At 33.6% G+C, this 23,727-nt stretch overlaps 1 protein-coding gene across 1 annotated transcript in view; it reads right to left on the reverse strand.

The window, feature by feature from the left end:
* The window catches only part of LOC149804167 (uncharacterized), a 177,339-nt gene that overhangs the window by 117,610 nt on the left and 36,002 nt on the right, over nt 1–23,727 (reverse strand). The window contains exons 3-5 of the mRNA XM_089954054.1: nt 8,247–8,435; nt 6,806–6,934; nt 6,350–6,450 (exon numbers count right to left, since the gene is read on the reverse strand). Coding sequence (XP_089810180.1) covers nt 6,350–6,450; nt 6,806–6,934; nt 8,247–8,435 — 419 coding nt within the window. The remainder of the gene's footprint in view (nt 1–6,349; nt 6,451–6,805; nt 6,935–8,246; nt 8,436–23,727) is intronic.

A 23,727-nucleotide genomic window follows, 5' to 3' on the forward strand; every position in this document is an offset into this window, starting at 1 on the left:
TGCAAGCTCTCCTGGTCTATGTCTGGTGGAAGTACAAAAAGTATGGAAAAAGGGGTATTTTGAATTCAGTTTGTCATTACTTCTCCGACAATGATGACCCATTTTTGGCAAATTTCATGAAATTTTGTTTTAAAAAAGGATGGTTTTGAGAATTCAGTCTCTTTTATTATCTAGTAAAAATAGTGTGCATTAAAAATGTATAACATGCATTTAAAAAAACGGGGGGGGGGGGGGCCAAATGGGCATAAAATGCTACAGTAAAACTAAGCACACTGATCTGTAAAGTAAACCCTACCACACCCTATACACTTTAATCTTTTAAGTCTAAAATGATGTGTGAGTTACACAAAACTATCATATCATGAACAGTTTACTCTAAAATTAATGTTGTCTCCATCTATCTGTTAAAAAAACAAAGAGTCTAGTATAATCCATTTGAAAGAAACTTAATTTGCAGTAGAACCATGGTAGCTCAGTTGAATGAGCATTGAATTCATAATCCAGGGGTTTGGGGTTCAATACCTGAGAAGGCCAGCCTAGGTTGGGTGCATCAGTATGTCCTTTGCAAAGGCAATTAACTACCATTTCCATGACATGGTATAACCAATAATGTTTTATAAATACCCTTACAACCAAAAAACCAACCATCAATCAATGGCTTCATGGAAAAATACAAACTAAACCTATCCTCCTTTCACCTCCATCTGTTTGTACTGGCAAAGAATTCCACACATGTGCAGATGAGGATTTCATTACAAACAATAAAATTAAGACTCTCCAGTTTCATGCAACAGTTTCATTGCACGTGGCTTTATTGCCAAAACATTTGTTGCAAAAATATGAAACTAATTACATTAAAGGCTTCTGAGTCTGCCAAATAAAAACAGAAATATTATTCTTTCCATAAATCTAACTCTTCTTTGCTTTGAGCAAAAACTGCATCAATCCACAGCTTTCTCTTTTGGAGAGTTTTTGCTATCAGTTCAAAGAACTGCAGCCACATTAAAATGGAGATGATTGCTTTATGAGACTGTTTAGAGAGAAGGATGAAAGATTGATGTGCAAGTCATCAGATTTCAACTTATGTCATAATTAAGAATGATTCACTCCAGGATGCAACTCCAGCTTTGCATCTTAACTGGCTTTTGATTGGAATTTAGTGATTTTTCTGGATTCATTCTGGGCAGAATCTAAGCACTATCATTAAAAAAAAAATCATTTAATAGTATGGTACATCTCAATTACTTTAAAACGTTTGAAAACCAGGAACTGACAAAAATTATTGGCTATTATGCAATGGCATGTTTTTCCCTGTGCCTAATTTATGATATTCTATTTGGTTTATGGAAGGTACCAAGCAATCCTAAACAGCTTCCAAAATCTAGTCATAGGCAGTTTCATCCGGCTTAATTGCACCAATTGTGCTTACATCACTCACTTCTTAATCTGTACCCATATAACTCCTTAGATTCTACATGTATCATAAGTGGGCTATGTTGGGGTTTGGAACGAGACAAGGAAATCTCAATCAACAGTTTATATTATTTATCTCCCCACAAGGCTTGCCCAAGTGGGGAGCCATATAATATAAACCCCCAACTGGGATTTCCTTGTCTCGGTCCAAACCCCAACGCAGATTATTTTTCTCACCAAATATTTTCTTTTAAAGTTAAAAGAATTCTGCACTAGTGTTTATGTCCAATGTTTACATGCGCGCATGAATATAAATATGTTAATGAGGGCTGTGGTGTGACTGTTGTGTCCGAAGTGCACAGTTTATACGCGTGAGCAAAGAAAACTAACAACATAAAACATCTCATAATAATGAGGTATTATCACATTTAAAATATGGATGTTATATGAAATTGACAATAAATAATTAATATTTATTACAAGAAACTTTTATTTTCATCAGTTCCAATTTTGAAAGGTTATACTGCAAATAATAGAACAATATTGGCTACTCAGCAGTACTGTAGTTATACTTGGTACAAGCTGTAACGAAGAGTAACATCTTTTTTTTTAGATTAGTCATGTGTAATTAGAGATCTGTCACTATCGTATATAACTATTCTTTTCTTTGGAGGAGGTGAAACTGTGTGTGACATACTTGTGTTGTCCTTAATATTGATTGTAAAATTACCCCCGTGTATAATTGACCCTCCAAAAATGGACTCTAGTGGATAACCATGTGCTGAACTTTCAAGTTCACGGATTCTTTGAACATTTATTTTTTCTGTTCTGGAAATATGACAAGTGCTACATTGAAATTTGCTTATGAAATTATGTGCTGATGGATAAATGATTCCTTCTGGCTGGTAAGTGTATTATTTGTCATTAAATATTTTAGGTATATTTTTTATTCAACCGGGGCACAGTGGAGATGCTTAATAAAATTTGAAAAAAGCATGTTTTATATAACACTTTTCTGGCTGTTACTAAGTTTTCCGTAGTTGTTAAGAAAGTTGGGAGGCTATGAAGTGTATAGGTCTATAGTCTATATGCATGGATCAGAGTTTCCTGTTATATTGTTCATTTCACACAGCATTGAGAATTTTATCCTATCTGTAGCACAGTCATTTTCAGGACAGCATCATTAAATGTAGCTAACAGTATATAATTTGTTTCCCACAAAGTATTTATAATTAGTTAGGTAGCTTTAACTACATTTAATGATGCTGATTTAAAAATGTACTGAGCTAGGCCTGCATATAGGATAAAACTGACCATGCTGTGTGGAACGAACAAGCATAATACCAAAAAGCTAGACATCATAGGCATTTGTCTTTGTCTCTCTCAAAATGTTTTTGTATGGTGTGTTCTCAAAATGGATTTAACTTAAGTTACTATGCTTTTGTTATATATTTCTTATTGTTGTTTGATTTTAGTACAACTACGTCAGGCACAGCAGAAGACAACAAGGGCTTCTTTTTTTTAAAGTAGTTCTGAGCGCGTGGACACCTTGACGTAGACGACTGGTCTGAGATGACTAGACTGAGACAAGAAAAGTAAAGTTAGCAAAATAAGTAGATTTCTCTGTCACATGGGTGAGAAAGCAAGATATATGGAATGCATTTTTGAAAAAGAAGTTCTTAACAAAAATAAAAAATGAGATTGTTTTGCAAAAAGGCAATTATAGTGATAAAGGGATCATTAAGTATTTCCAAATTTTCAATGTTAGAAAGTCTGCTTATCGTTAATGGAGAAATATATGAATAGTGTCATTTCTTATAATCAGACATTGACAGCACTATAAAATCAAACAGATAAATAGTTGCAATAAGTTAACTGAGCCCTCGTAATAAACAAACAGAGTCATTATGATAAATAAACAGTCCTTGTAATAAGTGAGCAAAGTCCTTGTAAAAAGGAGAGTCCTTGTAATAGAGTGCTTGCAATAAGTGAACAGAGTCCTTGTAATAAATAAACAGTCCTTGTAATAAGTGAGCAAAGTCCTTGTAAAAAGGAGAGTCCATGTAATAGAGTCCCTGTAATAAATAAACAGTCCTTGTAATAACTAAACATAATCCTTACTCAGTGGCTAAGCTGTCATTATACAACTGTAGAGAAATCAATAGTCATATGACACATGCTGATTAGTAGGTTAATTATCTCCAGCTAATTACAATATATAAAATGTGCCAACATCACAGCAACATCCAAGTCCAGGAGCAGTTTAATTTTTTATGAAAGCAAAAGTCCCTTGAAGGACTGACACTCTACTGGCTGAAAAGAATTTCCTGGAATTCAAGATAAGACCATTTCTTCATTTTAACTGTTTATGGACTCTGTCACTTATGAGTTATCCATGCTGAAAAATATTCACTCCAAGTTACCAGCAGTCCAACACAAACTTGACAAGCAATGGCAGTATGAATGGGTCTGTTTTTGTCTGAATGTGTAGTCAGTACTGCTCAAGAATAGTATCCCTTAATGTGAGGTAAACAGTATCCCTTTATATGAGGTAAATAGGATTCCTTTATATGAGGTAAATAGGATCCCTTTATATGAGGTAAACAGGATCCATTTATATGAGGTAAATAGGATCCCTTTATATGAGATAAATAGGATCCCTTTATATGAGGTAAACAGGATCCCTTTATATGAGGTAACAGGGGATAGTTTTGTAAATAGTATCCCTTTATATGAGGTAACAGGATAGTTTTGTAAATAGGATCCCTTTATATGAGGTAACAGGGGATAGTTTTGTAAATAGTATCCCTTTATATGAGGTAACAGGGGATAGTTTTGTAAATAGGATCCCTTTATGTGAGGTAACAGGGGATAGTTTTGTAAATATGATCCCTTCATATGAGGTAACAGGAGATAGTTTTGTAAATAGGATCCCTTTATATGATGTAACAGGGGATAGTTTTGTAAATAGGATCCCTTTATATGAGGTAACAGGGGATAGTTTTGTAAATATGATCCCTTTATATGAGGTAACAGGGGATAGTTTTATAAATTGGCCCCTGTCAGATTTCTAAACTTAAGTCTATTATACAACCTTTTCACTTATTATTGCTTAACTGTCGAAGATATGGATGTATTTCTGAATTTTGTATTTCTGGCCAGAAATGTTCTTGAAATTGATGTGAGACATTTACACCTACCATAGCTACCTCACTGTATCTTGACAATGCAATACCAATTGCTATCTAAGATGCAGAGCTAGCCACCCACAGCAGCAGGTATGTGGGTTCAGGGCAAGTAGATTACCTCAAAAACGCCATGGACGGCAACAATTTTGAATGGCATCATGCTGCTTATTATACAATGTTTTTCAAAATTATCATGTAGCGAAATGGCCTAAATTTGCACTGTGAGCATCACTTTATGTCAAAAATGACCCTCGGACATGAAAAATTATCATGTACGGAAATGGCTTATATTTGCATTGTGAGCATCACTTTATGTCAAAAATGACCCTCGGACATGAAAAATTATCATGTACGGAAATGGCTTATATTTGCATTGTGAGCATCACTTTATGTCAAAAATGACCCTCGGACATGAAAAATTATCATGTACGGAAATGGCTTATATTTGCATTGTGAGCATCACTTTATGTCAAAAATGACCCTCGGACATGAAAAATTATCATGTACGGAAATGGCTTATATTTGCATTGTGAGCATCACTTTATGTCAAAAATGACCCTCGGACATGAAAAATTATCATGTACGGAAATGGCTTATATTTGCACTGTGAGCATCACTTTGTGTAAAAAAATGACCCTCAGACATGAAAAATTATCATGTAGGGAAATGGCTTATATTTGCACTGTGAGCATCACTTTGTGTAAAAAAATGACCCTCGGACATGAAAAATGCATGCATAAATTTGGGGCTGGGGTATGTAGGGAAATGGCTTATATTTGCACTGTGAGCATCACTTTGTGTAAAAAATGACCCTCGGACATGAAAAATGCATGCATAAATTTGGGGCTGGGGTATGTAGGGAAATGGCTTATATTTGCACTGTGAGCATCACTTTGTGTAAAAAATGACCCTCGGACATGAAAAATGCATGCATAAATTTTGGTACTTCCTTTGAATCGGGTGGGTAGCACCATAAGAAATGTATGTTCCTACAGTAGCTGTTTCTTTCCATACAGGGAAAATCTTCTTGTTCTGACTTGCAAAACAAAATGCTCAGTTGGCAAACTGTGTTTTATCAGTATTTAAGTACCTTATTATAAGAACTTGGGATTTTTTTAATAAAAATTTTGTTGCTTAATATTTTGTATTTTGTAGTGCAACTAGTACTTCCAGATTATTTGGTATCATTGTAGAGCTACATCTGTCTACCTTTCTATAATACCACCCACTTTAGTGTATCATACATGACCTTGACGCTACAGAGCTCGGCAGTACGCTACAAAACTTAGTTAAATGAGTTTCTTACTTGAAATACCCACTGAATTTCCAAATTAAAAGCCAGGGCCACACTCTACAAAGGAGGGAGTTGCACTTTTCCTTCAGTCTGTATGAGACTCTTGCTGATGTACATTTCCTTTTTGTAAACTGATTAGCTGTTACACATAGGAAGCAATCTGAAAGTGATTGACAGGTGGAAATGTAAATGACCAGCAGAAAATATTAATTAACTACAGAAAGAGACTAATTACCTACTATGCAATATGCCACCTGAAGGACCAATCCTATTCCATATGCAGCTGTGTACCAAACCCTACTAGTGACCGACCAGTAGATGCTACCTGCCCGATACTAGTGACTGACCAGTTGATGCTACCTGCCCCCAACTAGTGACTGATCAAGTAGATGCTACCTGCCCCCTACTAGTGACTGACCAATATATGCTACCCATGAAGAGGAGTGCTGCTTACTTGTTATCAAGGACACACCAACCACAAATGGGATCCATGGCAACCATGCAAAGGTCACAGGAACTCCTCTCCTCACAGTGATTGGTGTCCACTAGTACTAACTGAAGTTTAAAGAGAAATCATTAATGTATCCTGGACATAGACATGAGATTATGATTTGTGATTAAAATATATCCTGGACAAGGACATGAGATTATAATTTGTTATTTTTCTATTAATATGGAAGTATTTTAAGTGAGTTACACAAAACTATCATATTATGAACAGTTTACTCTAAAATTAATGTTGTCTCCATCTGTCTGTTAAAAAAACAAAGAGTCTAGTATAATCCATTTGTAAGAAACTTAATTTGCAGTCATTATAAAAAAGTTGAAAATGACCAGTACATGTATTAATAACCTTTTACAAAGTTATACTAAGAAGTAACTGAGTATTAATCCTTTAACTTTTACTGACCTTTGACCTTGTCATGGCATACAGTTCTCTTCCATCATGGCTTAGAAACATCTGCTTCCTGATTAGCTGTCCATCTTCCACAACAAGGTCACCAACCATGACAACATGGCTGCCAGGGGAGAGAACCAGCTGGGAACACATAAATTTCAAGCATAAAAAAAACAAAGACATGCATCTTATATGCCTGTCTTTACAAAATTATAAACTGCACTGGTGTGTGGGTGTCTGTGTGTGTGATTTCAACCAATATGAGGACACCCATACCTCAAGTTTGATCAAAGACTTTTTCCTTTTATGTGACCTTCACCTAGATGACACCATTACCTTCACCATTGTGATGTGACTGCATTTAGTCATGATATACAAATAACAGCTTTTAAAAATAATTTCATTGGTCCAAATGGTACATGCAGCACAAGGATGTAAATCACTGATTTACATTTATCCTTGTTAATGCCTTGACCTTGCAACAGGGGTCATTGCTATAGAATGCAATATAGATTCTATTCATGTCATGTATGTGGCTAAATTATTATTGAAAGATGTTCTGGGCTTATAAATATCCCATTAAGAATGTAAGTCATTCATTTTCATTTTCCCTTGTCAGGAATTTGGCCTTGACCTTGATGCAGGGATAAGACTGGTGCACAAGACACACACACACACACACACATACATACATACATATATATATACACACATACATACATATATATATATATATATATATATATATATATATATATATATATATATATATATATATATATATATATACATACATATATATATACATATATATAGCATTATCAAAATATCCTCTGCATTTCAAAAGTTACAGGCCACATACCTGTTTTCTTTCCTTAACATTTGACCTTGGGACTGACCTTTACATGTGACATACCATCTATTCATCATATATAACTGCGCATCATGAATGCATCAAAATATCTCTCCAAAACTTCATGGGCTGGACAAGTTAATATCAATGCATCGGGAAACAAGACCATAACAGACCCGACATGTGCTTGGCATATAAATGTGTATAATCAGTTTTCAAATATTTGGTATTCATATTAAAATTAGTTTCTAATTGTTTTACCTCTATAGGGATAGCAGATTTGGATCTCTGTATAAAACAAATCAAGCCAACAGTCGACAGTAACATGAGATATGGTATGACTATCAGAGCAAACTTTAAGTCTTCAATCTGACACCCCTAGAGCCAATATTAGACACAATCTTAACTTATTACCTAAGCATTGATATAATTAGCACACAATACTGTTAAGAATGGATAAATACAGATGATAAAAAATTTAATGTGTTACAAGTACAAGACCACAATGTTAAAATACCATCAATCCTGAAGCAGTCAGGTCAGGTAACTGAGAATGTGGTTTTATGACAGATTCATGCTCAATTGCCACACCGTTCTTACCTTTTTGATGGTACCCCGGTTGGTGCCGAGGTAGACAACTGTGTAGTCCCCTTGGGTGTGAGTCAGAACTGATGTTAGAATGGTACCTGGGAACACTGCAACTGCTGACTGGTATATTGGGGTTGTTCCCTCAATGGAAGGAAATGCTTCTGAGACATCGGACTGGGCACAGTAATCCGGTTCAGCAGACTGAAAACATTACACTGTACATGTTAGCACTTATTACAAAAATTACACTGTACATGTTAGAACTTATTACAAAAATTATACTGTACATGTTAGAACTTATTACAAAAATTACACTGGACATGTTAGTAATTATTACAAAAATTACACTGTACATGTTAGTACTTATTACAAAAATTACACTGTACATGTTAGTACTTATTACAAAAATTACACTGGACATGTTAGTAATTATTACAAAAATTACACTGTACATGTTAGTACTTATTACAAAAATTACACTGTACATGTTAGTATTTATTACAAAAATTACACTGTACATGTTAGTACTTATTACAAAAATTATACTGTACATGTTAGTACTTATTACAAAAATTACACTGGACATGTTAGTAATTATTACAAAAATTACACTGTACATGTTAGTACTTATTACAAAAATTACACTGTACATGTTAGTACTTATTACAAAAATTACACTGTACATGTTAGTATTTATTACAAAAATTACACGGTACATGTTAGTACTTATTGCAAAAATTATACTGTACATGTTAGCACTTATTACAAAAATTACACTGTACATGTTAGTACTTATTACAAAAATTACACTGGACATGTTAGTAATTATTACAAAAATTACACTGTACATGTTAGTACTTATTACAAAAATTACACTGTACATGTTAGTACTTATTACAAAAATTACACTGTACATGTTAGCACTTATTGCAAAAATTATACTGTACATGTTAGTACTTATTACAAAAATTACACTGTACATGTTAGTACTTGTTACAAAAAAAAGATTTGTTTAAAAAACTATTGGAATACCGTCATAATTATCTGCACATTCCGGTGCTTGTTTTTCACTCTCCCCACTGCCTACATCTCACCAAAAATGACCATATATGTTAACCGAGAGGTGGATCAAAATTCTATCCACCGTTAAGGCAATATCACTTATAAGGTAGTACACACTTCTTGCTCTCTTTAATGGACAGACAAACAAGGCTACATGGATGTTTTGATATATATATATATATATATGATATACATTGTTGTTACATATTGCTTGTACCTGATGACAAAGACAAGAGGACTTGATCTGCAGTTATTTAATGTGCTGGAAAATCAGATTATATGATATATGTTCTGTAATTTCAGGTAAACATAAGAGACCATGATTAACCAGTGTGTTATGCACTAATAGATCTAGTATTGTCAATATGTACATACCCTATACAGGAATAATTGCAATAACCTTTGATCATCCTGTTCCAGTAGAAATCTAGGACAGGTAACAACAGCAATTTTCTCCCCAAAAAATCTATATTATAATTTCAGGTGAGCTCTATTTAATTGCATTGCTTTAATTCCATCAGGTCCAATAAGACAGAGCAATAAAAACAGAAACAGACGTAAATATTGAAATATGGAGAAAATAGAGGAATTGGTAAATAAAATCAACAGAAAATATGGAGTAGTTTTTCAATTAAATTATCATTGTTCCAAGTTCCAGCCACAGTTGGTTTTAAAAGGCAATTATTTGAAACAGAATCTGATTTTGTTGGTGTATTTTACTAAGTCTGTGTCTAATTGACAGAAAATACTGCCTTGCAGCTACCCTAATGACATTGGGAGTGTCAGACATGGAGCAGGTGGGGAAATTTGGTATCTGCTTTATGGGGCAAGGAGCACTAAATCCTATTAGATACTTCAAAATAATATCTTCAATTTCTCTTCCAAATGCTTATTGGCCATGAAGGCTGAATTAAAATGGATTGGTATAGAAATTATTTTAAGTCCAAGTCTACCACTGATACTAAAAAGATAAATTTGATACTTCAAGCATGCTAACAGATTTATCTTGGGTACTGTTATTGGATCTTTCTTAATTAGAAATTGAATTTAGAAACCTAAAACATAAAGATCTAATGTATAACATGGTTTGATTAAATTATTTGATTTAGGAAAAATTTTAATTTTCCGACTTAAGCGTTACAGTTTTCACTTGTTATAACACCCTCCATTATAACATGTTTTTTGTTTTTTATGCAGCATTGTTTTGGACCCCATGACAATTAAACTCTTGTACTTGAATTGGTCTATCAAATGTATGACAATATGGATTGAGAAAACAACAAGAAGCTTAGTGTATCTTTATTTCCATTTCAAAACATTAATATTTCACATAATTAAATATGCAAATACACATTGAGGTGAAAAACCACTGAATTTACATAAACAAGAATTATCACATATCATCCAATTTTCAAACATTCTAACGAACTGTTGTTCAGTACAATCTGGTCCCCAACTACCATACTATTACTGTCTTATTTTTGCTTTTACTTCAGTTCAGTATGTAATAAAGTCAACATTATGGATCCCATCTACTACATTATAATGAGGAAGATTTGTTCTAAGTCTTCGGCAAAGTATATTAATTGTTAATTAATTGAAAAGTATTCAAGAGTCTGTATTTGTAAGTTGTTAATTAACTGAATAGTATTCAAGAGTCTGTATTTGTAAGTTGTTAATTAATTGAATAGTATTCAAGAGTCTGTATTTGTAAGTTGTTAATTAATTAAATAGTATTCAAGAGTCTGTATTTGTAAGTTGTTAATTAACTGAATAGTATTCAAGAGTCTGTATTTGTAAGTTGTTAATTAATTGAATAGTATTCAAGACTGTATTTGTAAGTTGTTAATTAACTGAACAGTATTCAAGACTGTATTTGTAAGTTGTTAATTAATTGAATTGTATTCAAGAGTCTGTATTTGTAAGTTGTTACAACTCTATGGTCTTAAACTTAGTAACAGAAAAAACAAAAACCATAAAGTTTTGTAAAATTCAACAAATAATTTATTTCTCTAAAAGTGAACATTTTAAAAGAACTTACAGCACAAAGAATTAAATTCAAAACAGTCCTGAAACTTTAAGACAAGTCCAAAAGTATTCCAAATGAGCTCTAGTGGTGTTCCAAATAAGAAGTCTTGGTCATATTAGGATTGTATCGTATTAGGATTGTATCGTATTAGGACTGTATCATTTATTTCACATCAGCTGCTGTACTTAAGATCAAAACTAAATTACTACGACTTGCAACATAAAACTGATCGAAAGGTTCCTGAAAATGTAGCCTGCTGTTTATGATGCTTTAGTTACTAAGGAAGTAAGGACAATGCCAGCAACATAAGTTCAATGTTGGAGAAAGATGTTACCCTTGCAGAGGACATTATAAATTGTCTGATCCTGCTTCAAGAAATTACAAGAACTATAAACTTGAAGACAACTAGGGTATAAAGCAAGCTCCTGTCCCATATTATAGCTGTCCAGGAAAGTGATTCGGATATTGTCAAACAAATGGAAAAGGCCATTTTTGATGATCTGTCTGCTAGGTATATGTACTAAAAATAACTATAATAACCTTGACTTTTTAATCAATCTAAAGATTTTACTACACATAAAGTCATAAACAATAAAAGTATCAAAATAGTAATACGTAGTATCAGTAATACAAAATAGTAATCGATTTCTTATAAAGCAAATCAAATTAATTGCAATAATAATATATTCTGTCAGTCCACTTTATCAATAGCGAGACAGTTGCCACTCCACAATGATGTTTGTCCATCCATTTGTAGGTCACAAAATGTCATGGCTTTGTTTATAAGTTTGCACATCCATGCCTATTACCTTGCAATGGGGGGCCCCGAGTGGCCGAGTGGTCTAAAGCGCTCTCTGTTACTTATCACTGCCATCTCACCTCTGTCTGCGTGGATTCTAGTCTATGATTCGGCCAATGTGGGTATGTGAGAATGCTTGCCAGTAGCTTCTCGTGAGTTAGTGGTTATTCCCGTGGTTGTCCCGTGTTCTTCCTCCACCATAAATACTGGACACCATGCATAGCCTATCATGTGCTGAAAAATGGCATTAAACCCTACAACAACAACAAGAACCTTGCAACGGGGATGGCTTAACAAGTTGACAGTGGCCACTGGGCACTAGAATTTCTTTTAAACTTGTCATGTTGAATGCAACAGGAATCAAAGAGAAGAACCAGGAGTTTCTTGCAGGAATGTACACTATCAGATCCTTAAGTCTGTGTGCTTGACACATTTGACACATGCAACTGGCTACCTTTGGAAACAGAGTTAACCAAGCTGTCAGCAGCAAACACCAGCATGAGCTATCTTTTCAGCCACAGCTTCCTGTAGACCATTCCTGCCAAACATCACTGATAGTTATAAGTTATTGCATTTTGTTACTTTGTTGCTATATTTACTGGTTGGTCCTTTGGGACTAATGAGCCCAGTCACTTTGTTGGAACAGGGTTAGGGTTAGGGCTATATTTACTGGTTGGTCCTTAGAAACTAGTGACCCTAGTCACTTTGTTTAAACAGGGTTAGGGTTAGGCTATATTTACTGGTTGGTCCTTTGGGACTAATAAGCCCAGTCACTTTGTTTGAACAGGGTTAGGGCTAGGGCTATATTTACTGGTTGGTCCTTTGGGACTAATGAGCCCAGCCACTTTGTTTGAACAGGAAGTTCCAAGTAGGGCACTCCTAATGGTTATGGTGGGCATTGCAAGTTCCATTACCTTTCCAGAACAGATTTACTTGCACTAAAACTGAATCTGCCATTTTTGTTTATTTGCTTGTGTTCTGTACTTCCAGAAGGATTCCCTTTTATACAAATCTTATTTGCTTGTGTTCTGTACTTCCAAAAGGATTCCCTTTTTTTTACAATTTTTATCTGGTTGTGTTCTTTACATCCAAAAGAATTCCCTTTTTTACAATTCTTATTTGCTTGTGTTCTGTACTTCCAAAAGGATTTTGTTTTTTCACAATTTTATTTGCTTGTGTTCTGTATTTTCAAAAGGATTCCCTTTTCTACAATTTTTATTTGCTTGTGTTCTGTACATCCAAAAGGATTCCCTTTTTAACAATTTTTATTTGCTTGTATTCTGTACTTCCAAAAGGATTCCCTTTTTATAATTTTTATTTGCTTATGTTCTGTACTTCCAGAAGGATTCCCTTTTTTTTACAATGTTTATTTGCTTGTGTTCTGTAATTCCAAAAGGATTCCCTTTTTTTACAATTTTTATTTGCTTGTGTTCTGTACATCCAAAAGGATTCCCTTTTTTTTACAATTTTTATTTAAACATTTGCACAATATTCTTTTACACCCTCACCCTCCATAAAAAAATTTCAATATCAAATAACACCATATCTAATGTGACATTTTATTAATTAAAGTTTGTGTTAGTTTCATACTTGTACACAAGGAAATGTGAATGAAAGCCTTGAAAGGGGTTGGCCTATTGCAATTTATATTATCTGATATTTTCATGTGGATGAGGAAGGGGTTGGCCTATTGCAATTTATACTTTTGTATACATGTTTGTTTTTGTGTATACATGTATGCTTTTGAATGTTTGTTTTTGTATACATGTTTGTTTTTGTGTATACATTTATGGTTTTGAATGTTTGTTTTTTGTACATATGTTTGTTTTTGTATATACATTTGTTTTTGTGTATACATGTATGGCTTTGTGTATACATGTATGGTTTTATACATGTTTGTTTTGTACATAGATGTTTTTGTATATACATTTTGTATATACAGCATGTTAAAATGGCTCCTCTACTGGCACATTTTCAAAATGTCTGCATTTTGGTGGATCTTAAATATTTTTAGAATTCCTGACTTATTAGTTTAGATGAAATTCCAAGTTGATATTGATTAACAATGGAGATCTCAGCTTATCAGTCATTTGAATCATGTATTTTGAAGATAACTTTAAAAGATTGATGGGCAATGGGAATGAATGGTCCTTATGCACATAAATAATGAGTGGTCCTTATAAATATAGATCATGAATGGTCCTTATGAATATAAATAATGAGTTGTCTGATCCTTCTGAATATAGATCATGGGTGATACTTATGAACAGAGATCATGAATGGTCCTTATGAATATAAATAACGAGTGGTCCTTATGAATATAGATCATGAGTGGTCCTTATGAATATAAATAATGAGTGGTCCTTATGAATATAGATCATGGTGGTCCTTATGAATATAGGTCATGAGTGGTCCTTATGAATATAGTCATAAGTGGTCCTCATTAATATAAATTATGAGTGGTCTTTATGAATATAAATAATGAGTGGTCCTCATGAATATAGATCATGGGTGGCCCTTATGAATGTCAAAAGTAGTCCTTATGAATAAAAATGAGTGGTCATCATGAATATAGATCATGGGTGGTCCTTATGAATGTCAAAAGTAGTCCTTATGAATAAAAATGAGTGGTCATCATGAATGTAAATGAATGGTCCTTATTAATATAGGTCATGAATGGTCCTTATTTAATACAATAAGTACATGTACGTGGAAATCTCACAAAATATATACCAACATTTCCTTGCAAATTTGCTTTACAAAATATGTACAATCATTTTCTTTGTGAATTTGATTGATATCTCACAAAATGCATACCAATATTTTCCCTGCAAATCTGCTTTACAAAATATGTACAATCATTTTCTTTGTGAATTTGATTGATATCTCACAAAATGCATACCAATATTTTCCCTGCAAATCTGCTTTACAAAATATGTACAATCATTTTCTTTGTGAATTTGATTGATATCTCACAAAATGCATACCAATATTTTCCCTGCAAATCTGCTTTACAAAATATGTACAATCATTTTCTTTGTGAATTTGATTGATATCTCACAAAATTCATACCAATATTTTCCCTGCAAATCTGCTTTACAAAATATGTACAATCATTTTCTTTGTGAATTTGATTGATATCTCACAAAATGCATACCAATATTTTCCCTGCAAATCTGCTTTACAAAATATGTACAATCATTTTCTTTGTGAATTTGATTGATATCTCACAAAATGCATACCAATATTTTCCCTACAAAATATGTTAGAATATATTCTTTGAATTTGATGGATATTTCACAAAATGCAAATTTGCCCTTTTTCAGTTGTTCATCATCATTATATCCATTTCTGCATTTTGGTGACTGTGGCAACAGAATAATTTTTGTTTTTTAAAAACGTTCTATTTGACAAAAGTCACCATAGTTTTCTTTTTCATTTTTGCATTAAATATGCACAATTTTTTAATGAACATTCAGCATTGATACTTTTTGGAAGTTCCTGAAAATTCGTGATTTGGAACAATTTTTGAATTATGACTGGTACTGGAACTGTAGTTTTGAAGAAAAAACTAAAGTGTCTCACAATATCTTACAAGTGTTACATATATCTTTTTTCTCTCTGGTTGTCTGTTAAAGGGCTAGACCTTGTTTATGAATTAGAATTATCTGAAAATGAACTTTTGACCCTCATCCTGGTTCTGAAACTGTTTCTTATCTTTATACAAGGTAGTGAGTAAAAGAATTATTTATTCCTATTTTAAACATCTGTAGTGGAGACATTAAGTTGTGTTCAATTATTATTTGAGAGGATTTCTTTCAAATTATTCATTGTTATTACAAGGTGCTTATAAACTTGAGGAGGTAAATCACTATTTTGGAATTACTGTGAATTCATTTAAAAATGTTTTGGATTATATCAATGTGATATATCAAGACTGTTATCAACATTATATAAGGCTATTGGCACATAAGCATAATCATTTGGACTTCATTCCAACCACCACTGGAACTCGTTTGGAATATTCTATACTCTTGGACTTATGACAGAACTTTTAGGACTATTTGGGACTTAATTTATAATAGTGAAGTTATTTTCAAGTTATCACATTATATTCTACAGATCTAAATTATTTGCTAAATTTTAGAAAACATTTTGGTTTTTGATATTTTTCTGTTTAAGACCAAAGAGTCATAACAATAGCATGAGATAAAATATTGAAGTGTCCCTTGCACAATATCTTACAAAAGTCTTAGCAATGTTACAAAGGTAATTGTTGACATAATGCACATAATTAAATATGAATGTATATATTATTAGATGAAATACTCAGTACAGTAGATTCACAGTGAAATACATTTATAGTACAGCTAGAACTGTTATTAAAGACACATTTATAGTACAGCTAGGACTGTTGTTAAAGACACATTTATAGTACAACTAGGACTGTTATACAAATCTGACATTTATAGTACAGCTAGGACTGTTACACAAGTCTGACATAGTACAGCTAGGACTGTTATGCAAGTCTGAAATTTATAGTGCAGCTAAGACTTATACAAGTCTGACATAGTACAGCTAGGACTGTTATTGAAGACTGACATTTATAGTGCAGTTAGGACTGTTATTTAAGTCTGACATTTAAAGTACAGCCAGTACTGTTTTTAAGTCTGACATTTAAATGACAACTAGGATTGTTTTAAGTCTGATATTTAAAGTACAACTAGGACTATTATTTAAGTCTGTTTTGGTCCAAGGATGTAACAGTTGACATTTACATCTGTCCCTATGTTCTTGTCAATAGTCATCAACAATGTCAACATAGAACACAATAAACCAAGATTTTCATTCCAAATTGGGAGAAAGTATGGCCCAGTTGGTAAAGCATGGGACTCACAATTTGAGGGTTGCTGATTCTATACCCATGCAGGCCACTCATGTCTTTTTTTACTGTTAGACTGGCACCAATTTTATCTAGGGTAAATCAGAAACTACAAGGTCTTTTGCTGAAAAGTCCATGTCAATACAAATCATATTTTTAGAAGTCCATGTAGCTATTACAAGATTTTCAAGATGGTCACCTTAGGGGCCATATTGGATGTCAACTCAGCATTATTTTCATTAAAGAACAACTAGACACAACAAGAAGGACCAATAAGACCTTGGCTAGAATGTGTTTGTGTGTGTGTGTGTTTGTGTGTGTGCTGTGTGTGTGTGCTAAAATTTCATTGCAATTCTCCAAGCAGTTAAGCAAAAGTAGCAATAAAATATTGTGCTAATGGATGGGTGTTGGACAACAGGCCTTCATGGATGGGTGGCAGACAACAGGCCTCCATATGATGGATGGTGGACAACATGCCTCCATATGATGGATGGTGGACAACAGGCCTTCATGGATGGATGGTGGACAACAGGCCTTTATGGATGGATGGTGGCAAATATGCCTTCATGGATGGATGATGGACAACAGGCCTTTATGGATGGATGGTGGACAACAGGCCTTCATGGATGGATGGTGGACAGTCGATGACTAGTACAGCTAAAGCACAAGTTCCTTTGAAGAGTTTGATGATTTACTGGATGAAAAGAATTTTCATGAATCTGAGATAGATCATTTCTTCTTTTAACTGCTTGGGGCTTAAAATATCTCTGATATTCTTGAAATATAATAAGATTTTCAAGATAGCTACCATGATGGTCATATTGGAATTAAGATCGTCACTATTTTTATTTAGAATCAGCAAGCCCGGAGTCTTTTGGTGAAATCCCATGTTGATATGACCATCCATTCAGGAAAAGTACTGATAACAAGATTTTCAACATGACAACTGTAGAAGCCATATTGGATATGCAGGGGGAACCATTTTCATTTAAGACCAACTAGACTTTGGGATGAAAGCTTGTGTAATGTTTCATGGCAATCCTCCACGTAGTTCATGAGAAGCAGTGATAAAAAACAGACCGAAGGATGGATGATGGACAACAGGACAAAACCCTTGTAGTTCTGGCCTATGCCCAGAAAATGAAGGAAAAAAAATAAAAAAAAGTAGGTTATACTTATGCTGAAATAAAAAGAGACCCAAATAGGCATGAGATTGCTCATCTGAATGAGACGTATTTAACAAACAAATGCAAGGGCACATGGCCAAGGAATCTGGCTTAGCATGCTTTCTGACTGGATTTTAACTATTTTAGTAATGGCATCCAAGATATATAGTTATAAGTATCATTTGTGTGAACTTAGAGACATTATGCCAGGAAACAATCAAATTTAGTCAAGTTGTTTTGAATGCTGACTGTTTTTGTTAAAGTCATTTAAAACTTTAGTATTTTATTTTTAAAAACAATGGTCATGGATCAGCAAAAGTGAATTGTTTACATGCAAGTATGATTTGTCAGAAAAATTTCATTAAATTCAGAAGTCAACTTAATTCTGTTCTTTTAAATGTTTATTTTTAGCAAAGTGGCTATGCATCATTTATGAATTTGAAAGACCTTTATGCAAAAACAGTTTTTGGAACATTTGGTTAAACTCTGAACAGTAGTTATTTTTTTACCAACATTGACAATTTGATTTAAACTGGGTCAGAAATATGGCCTCAATCCAGACTGGCACAAAGTTCAGCTATCAAACGCTACCTAAATCCCCTTATTAATATGCATGAAACTCACTCATTAATATGCATGAAACTCACTCATTAATATGCATGAATCTATATTTATTAATATTTATGAAACTCATTAATTATGCATGAATCTATATTCATTAATATTTATGAAACTCACTCATTAATATGCATGAAACTATATTCATTAATATGCATGAAACTCACTCATAAATACGCATGAATCTATATTCATTAATATTTATGAAACTCACTCATTAATATGCATGAATCTATACTCATTTATATGCATGACACTCACTCATTATTAAACTCATCTGAGAACTGGATGGCATAAAACCATACTGCATGTTTGATCAAATTGGGTCAGAAATATGACTTCCAGAGTGGTAACAAAGTCAGTCAGGTGCAAGATCACCTAGTTAATATGCATGAATATTACTTATTAATATATGGGAATCTCACTCATTAATATGCATGAATCTTACTCATTAATATGCATTATTGAATTTTCCAAAGATTTTGAGGTTTAAACGCATATCTAAATCTAATGAATGCTGCATCAGAAATATGGCCTCCAGTACCGTAAGGCCTAAAGACATGTGTTTCCTATATACATATATAATGATTAGGTTACATAATGTACTAAGTGCTTCTTACACTGGGCAAAACCGGCTGCACAAACCAATTCTGGGATTTGTTTTGATTCTTTTTTAACCATGGGGCAGAAAAAAGTGCTAGGTAAGCAATGACAAAAAGGGATGATCGGCCAACAAAAAACCTTATTTTTTTGGGTTGCCTAACAATCAATTGTTGACAAGTGGATGACAGGTCAACAATGGTGCAGATCCAAGTGAACTAATAAGGTGACAGTGTTCTGGTTTGAAAGATCTGGGGATGCAGAATCAAAGCAAGAATAGATTTGCTTTTGCTCTTTTAAGAGTGGCTTAATTCTGCACAATTCTTTCTACAAATTTATTACATAAAATCTACAGCTTCAGTTTTATAATGATTCTCTAATTTCAAATACATGCAGCAAACCAGTACTTTGCTAAAAAAAAATATACTATCACTGTTACAGGTCTCTGAAATGTATGGCTCATGTGCTGATGGAAAGCCTTTCTTACCAAACAGCATTTTTCTGAAAGATAAATCGAGCTAAAATCCCAATTTCTCCTGCAAAAAGAGTGGTGTTGTAAAAAAATCACATAAAAGAGAAGGGTGAAATCAGAAGCACAAAGGGGAGATTCAAGTGTGATTGACAAGTACACAAGCTAAATTCCATGTCTTGAACTGCCCCATCTGTGAACAGGTGAACAGGTTCTTGGTTATCTGGCACCATGCATCATCACTTTTCCAAGTTCCTTCATTGAGGCTCTGTGAGGGCACAGTCTTCAAAGTGCCTTTATTGAGGCTCTCTAAGGGCACAGCGTTTTGCAATGATGAGTATGAAATCTTCATTTGACCAAATGTAGCAGGAACCTTGAATGATATGCCTTGGAAATGATGGGTCTGCTTTTCAGTTTTCTTGGTCATTTTCATTGTTTGGTCTCAAGTGGCTTGTTTTTTTCTTGTTTTACAACACATTAGCACAAAAGGTCAAAGACTGAATTTTTCAAAGAAAGATCTGGATGTTTTTGTAAATTTCTGACTTTAAAAAAATACTCTTGTCTGATTTACAACAGAAAAACCTAATTCTACCCATCCAATTAACTAATTATATCCATCCAATTAACTACTTCTATACTGTATATCCATAATTAAACAAAAATATCTTGAGATACAAGGGAAAAAATCCTGTTTGCAAAGACAAGCTCAGGCCCATCCCCACCCTCAATAAAAAGATCACTCCCTTACAGTGTATCCCCAAGGGGTGCAAGACTGAGAGTCAAAACTCTCCTTGGTGTCAAAACTGGGGGTCAGGCTGAGTAAGAAACTAACTTTGATATTAGAACTTGGGGTCAAATTAAAAATGTGGGGGTCTCTGAAGCGCAAATGAGGGTAAAGGGAAACACTGCTCCCTTGTATCATGTCAGGTAACTAGAGTCAAATGACCTGTACAATGGCAAACCATAGCAGCTATGTGGGAACTGAGAACACATTTTTCTAGTCACAAATCCAGCATTCTGATCACTAAGCCCATGGTTCCCTTGTGTTGGTGGTAATTTGCCTTATTTATCCATGACTCCCTTGTGTTGGTGGTAATTTGCCTTACTTATCCATGACTCCCTTGTGTTGGTGGTAATTTGCCTTATTTATCCATGACTCCCTTGTGTTGGTGGTAATTTGCCTTATTTATCCATGACTCCCTTGTGTTGGTGGTAATTTGCCTTATTTATCCATGACACCCTTGTGTTGGTTTATAATTTGACTTATTTATCCATGACACCCTTGTCTTGGTGGTAATTTACCTGTTTTACCCATGGTTCTCTTGTGTTGGTGGTAATTTGCCTGTTTTCCCATGGCTCCCTTGTGTTGGTGGTAATCTGCCTGTTTTACTTGTGGCTCCCTTGTGTAGGTGGTAATTTGGCTGTTTTACTCATGGCTCTCTTGCATTGTTGGTAATATGCCTATTTTGCATCATTTCACTCATTTTATGTTTCTTCAAGCACCAATTTAAAAAAAAAATTCAACTGTCTAATAACATCTTTGTAAATATCTCAAACATAAATGTTTGTAATCTTTTAAAATGTACCATTGGCAAAGATTGTTCAGGGTGCATACCACTGACCTCTGAAAAAGGTATCATCCTAATGGAGGAACCTTTCTGCAAAATTATCAGTAGACATTCTGAAGAAAAATTAAAAGTAATTTTTCTTCTATCAGATGACAAATAACTGGTTATCATCCAACAATGTGTGCCAAGAAACTGAGGTTATTTCTTTTCTGTGTCTTATTGAAAAAATCACACATTCAAAGAAAATGGGAAATTCCATGATGTGAATTTTTGCATTCTCTAATTTTTTATATACCATACATTCATAAAATTATTACATGCCCTATTTTGATTGAAATAACTTTTTCATTTTATTAAAAAAATGATCCAAAGGAAGAAATAATAAAAAGTGAAGGAAAATGTATAAACAATATATTGATACAGTAGGCATAGAGAGATTAGCAGTGAAGGAAAATGTACAAACAATACACTGACAGCATGTATGTAAAGATTAACAGAGTGTAGGAAAATGTATAAACAATACACTGACAAAGCATGTATGTAGAGATTAGCAGTGTAGGAAAATGTATAAAAAAAACACTGACAAAGCATGTATGTAGAGATTAGCAGAGTGTAGGACAATGTATAAAAAATACACCGACAAAGCATGTATGTAGAGATTAGCAAAGTGTAGGAAAATGTACAAACAATACACTGACAAAGCATGTATGTAGAGATTAGCACAGTATAGGAAAATGTACAAACAATACACTGACAAAGCATGTATGTAGAGATTAGCAGAGTGTAGGAAAATGTACAAACATTACACTGATAAAGCATGTATGTAGAGATTAGCAGAGTGTAGGACAATGTATAAAAAATACACTGACAAAGCATGTATGTAGAGATTAGCACAGTGTAGGAAAATGTACAAACATTACACTGACAAAGCATGTATGTAGAGATTAGCAGAGTGTAGGACAATGTATAAAAAATACACTGACATAATATTATATAGAGATTAGCAGAGTGTAGGAAAATGTATAAACAATACACTGACAGCATGTATGTAGAGATTAGCAAAGCATAGGAAAATGTGTAACAATACACTGACAAAGCATATATGTAGAGATTAGCAGAGTGTAGGAAAATGTACAAACAATACATTGACAAAGCATGTATGTAGAGATTAGCAGAATGTAGGAAAATGTACAAACATTACACTGACAAAGCATGTATGTAGAGATTAGCAGAGTGTAGGACAATGTATAAAAATACACTGACAAAGCATGTATGTAGAGATTAGCAGAGTGTAGGAAAATGTACAAACAATACACTGACAAAGCATGTATGTAGAGATTAGCAGAGTGATGGAAAATGTATAAAAAATACACTGACATAATATTATATAGAGATTAACAGAGTGTAGGAAAATGTATAAACAATACACTGACAGCATGTATGTAAAGATTAACAGAGTGTAGGAAAATGTATAAAAAAATAAGCTGACAGAATATTATATAGAGACTAGAAGAGTGCAGGAATATGTATTAAAATACATGTCTACAGTAGATAAATACATGTATACAGTAGATAAATACATGTATACAGTAGACAAATAGGGATTAGAAAGCATATACCCCCTAAGGTCAAATACAGTCATGGTACTGACCAGGACTGACAAGAGGCCTGGTAGACATGAGGCAAAATAGAATAGGTAAAGAAGCAGATAATGCTCCCAGGAGAAGTCAGGCTTTTCATGGAAGCCGCTGTTTACCAACCTGCAAAAATAATTTGGTAATTTCTCACAAGATATATGAGGCAGTCAATTGCATCTGAGCAATCATCTAAGTGAATAAAGCATGATTTAACGAAAATATAAAATCCCTTTATCAGTTCCTGAAAATAAGTTCTGTAGAATTTCCATCAAAGACCAATTCATTCAACATACTGTCTAACAATAATAGAATTCCTTGGGGCACAGTGTATCATCTGTCAAATGCAGATTGATTTACAATTTTCAAAAACTTTGAATGCAAAGTTGAAATTGGAATCTGATTATTGACACTGTGGTCAATGTTGCTGTCACATTGACTACTTTGGCAAGAAAGATAAAAAATGGGAGAAATAATCTATCATTTAACAGATTTGGAGAAGGAAAGGAAGTTTTGCAGAAGTAGTAATATTTTATCCAAAAACAGGAAATGCGAGAGAGTGGGGGGGGGAGAGAGAGATGGGGAGAAGTAGGGTGCAAAGCATAGTTTTTGTAATAATGAGATGCTGACTCAATGAAACAAGACAAGTTGAAGATGTTTTAGATT

This window comes from Sinohyriopsis cumingii, chromosome 3, assembly GCF_028554795.1.
Source record: "Sinohyriopsis cumingii isolate HCF-2022 chromosome 3, ASM2855479v2, whole genome shotgun sequence".
Lineage (NCBI taxonomy): Eukaryota > Metazoa > Mollusca > Bivalvia > Unionida > Unionidae > Sinohyriopsis > Sinohyriopsis cumingii.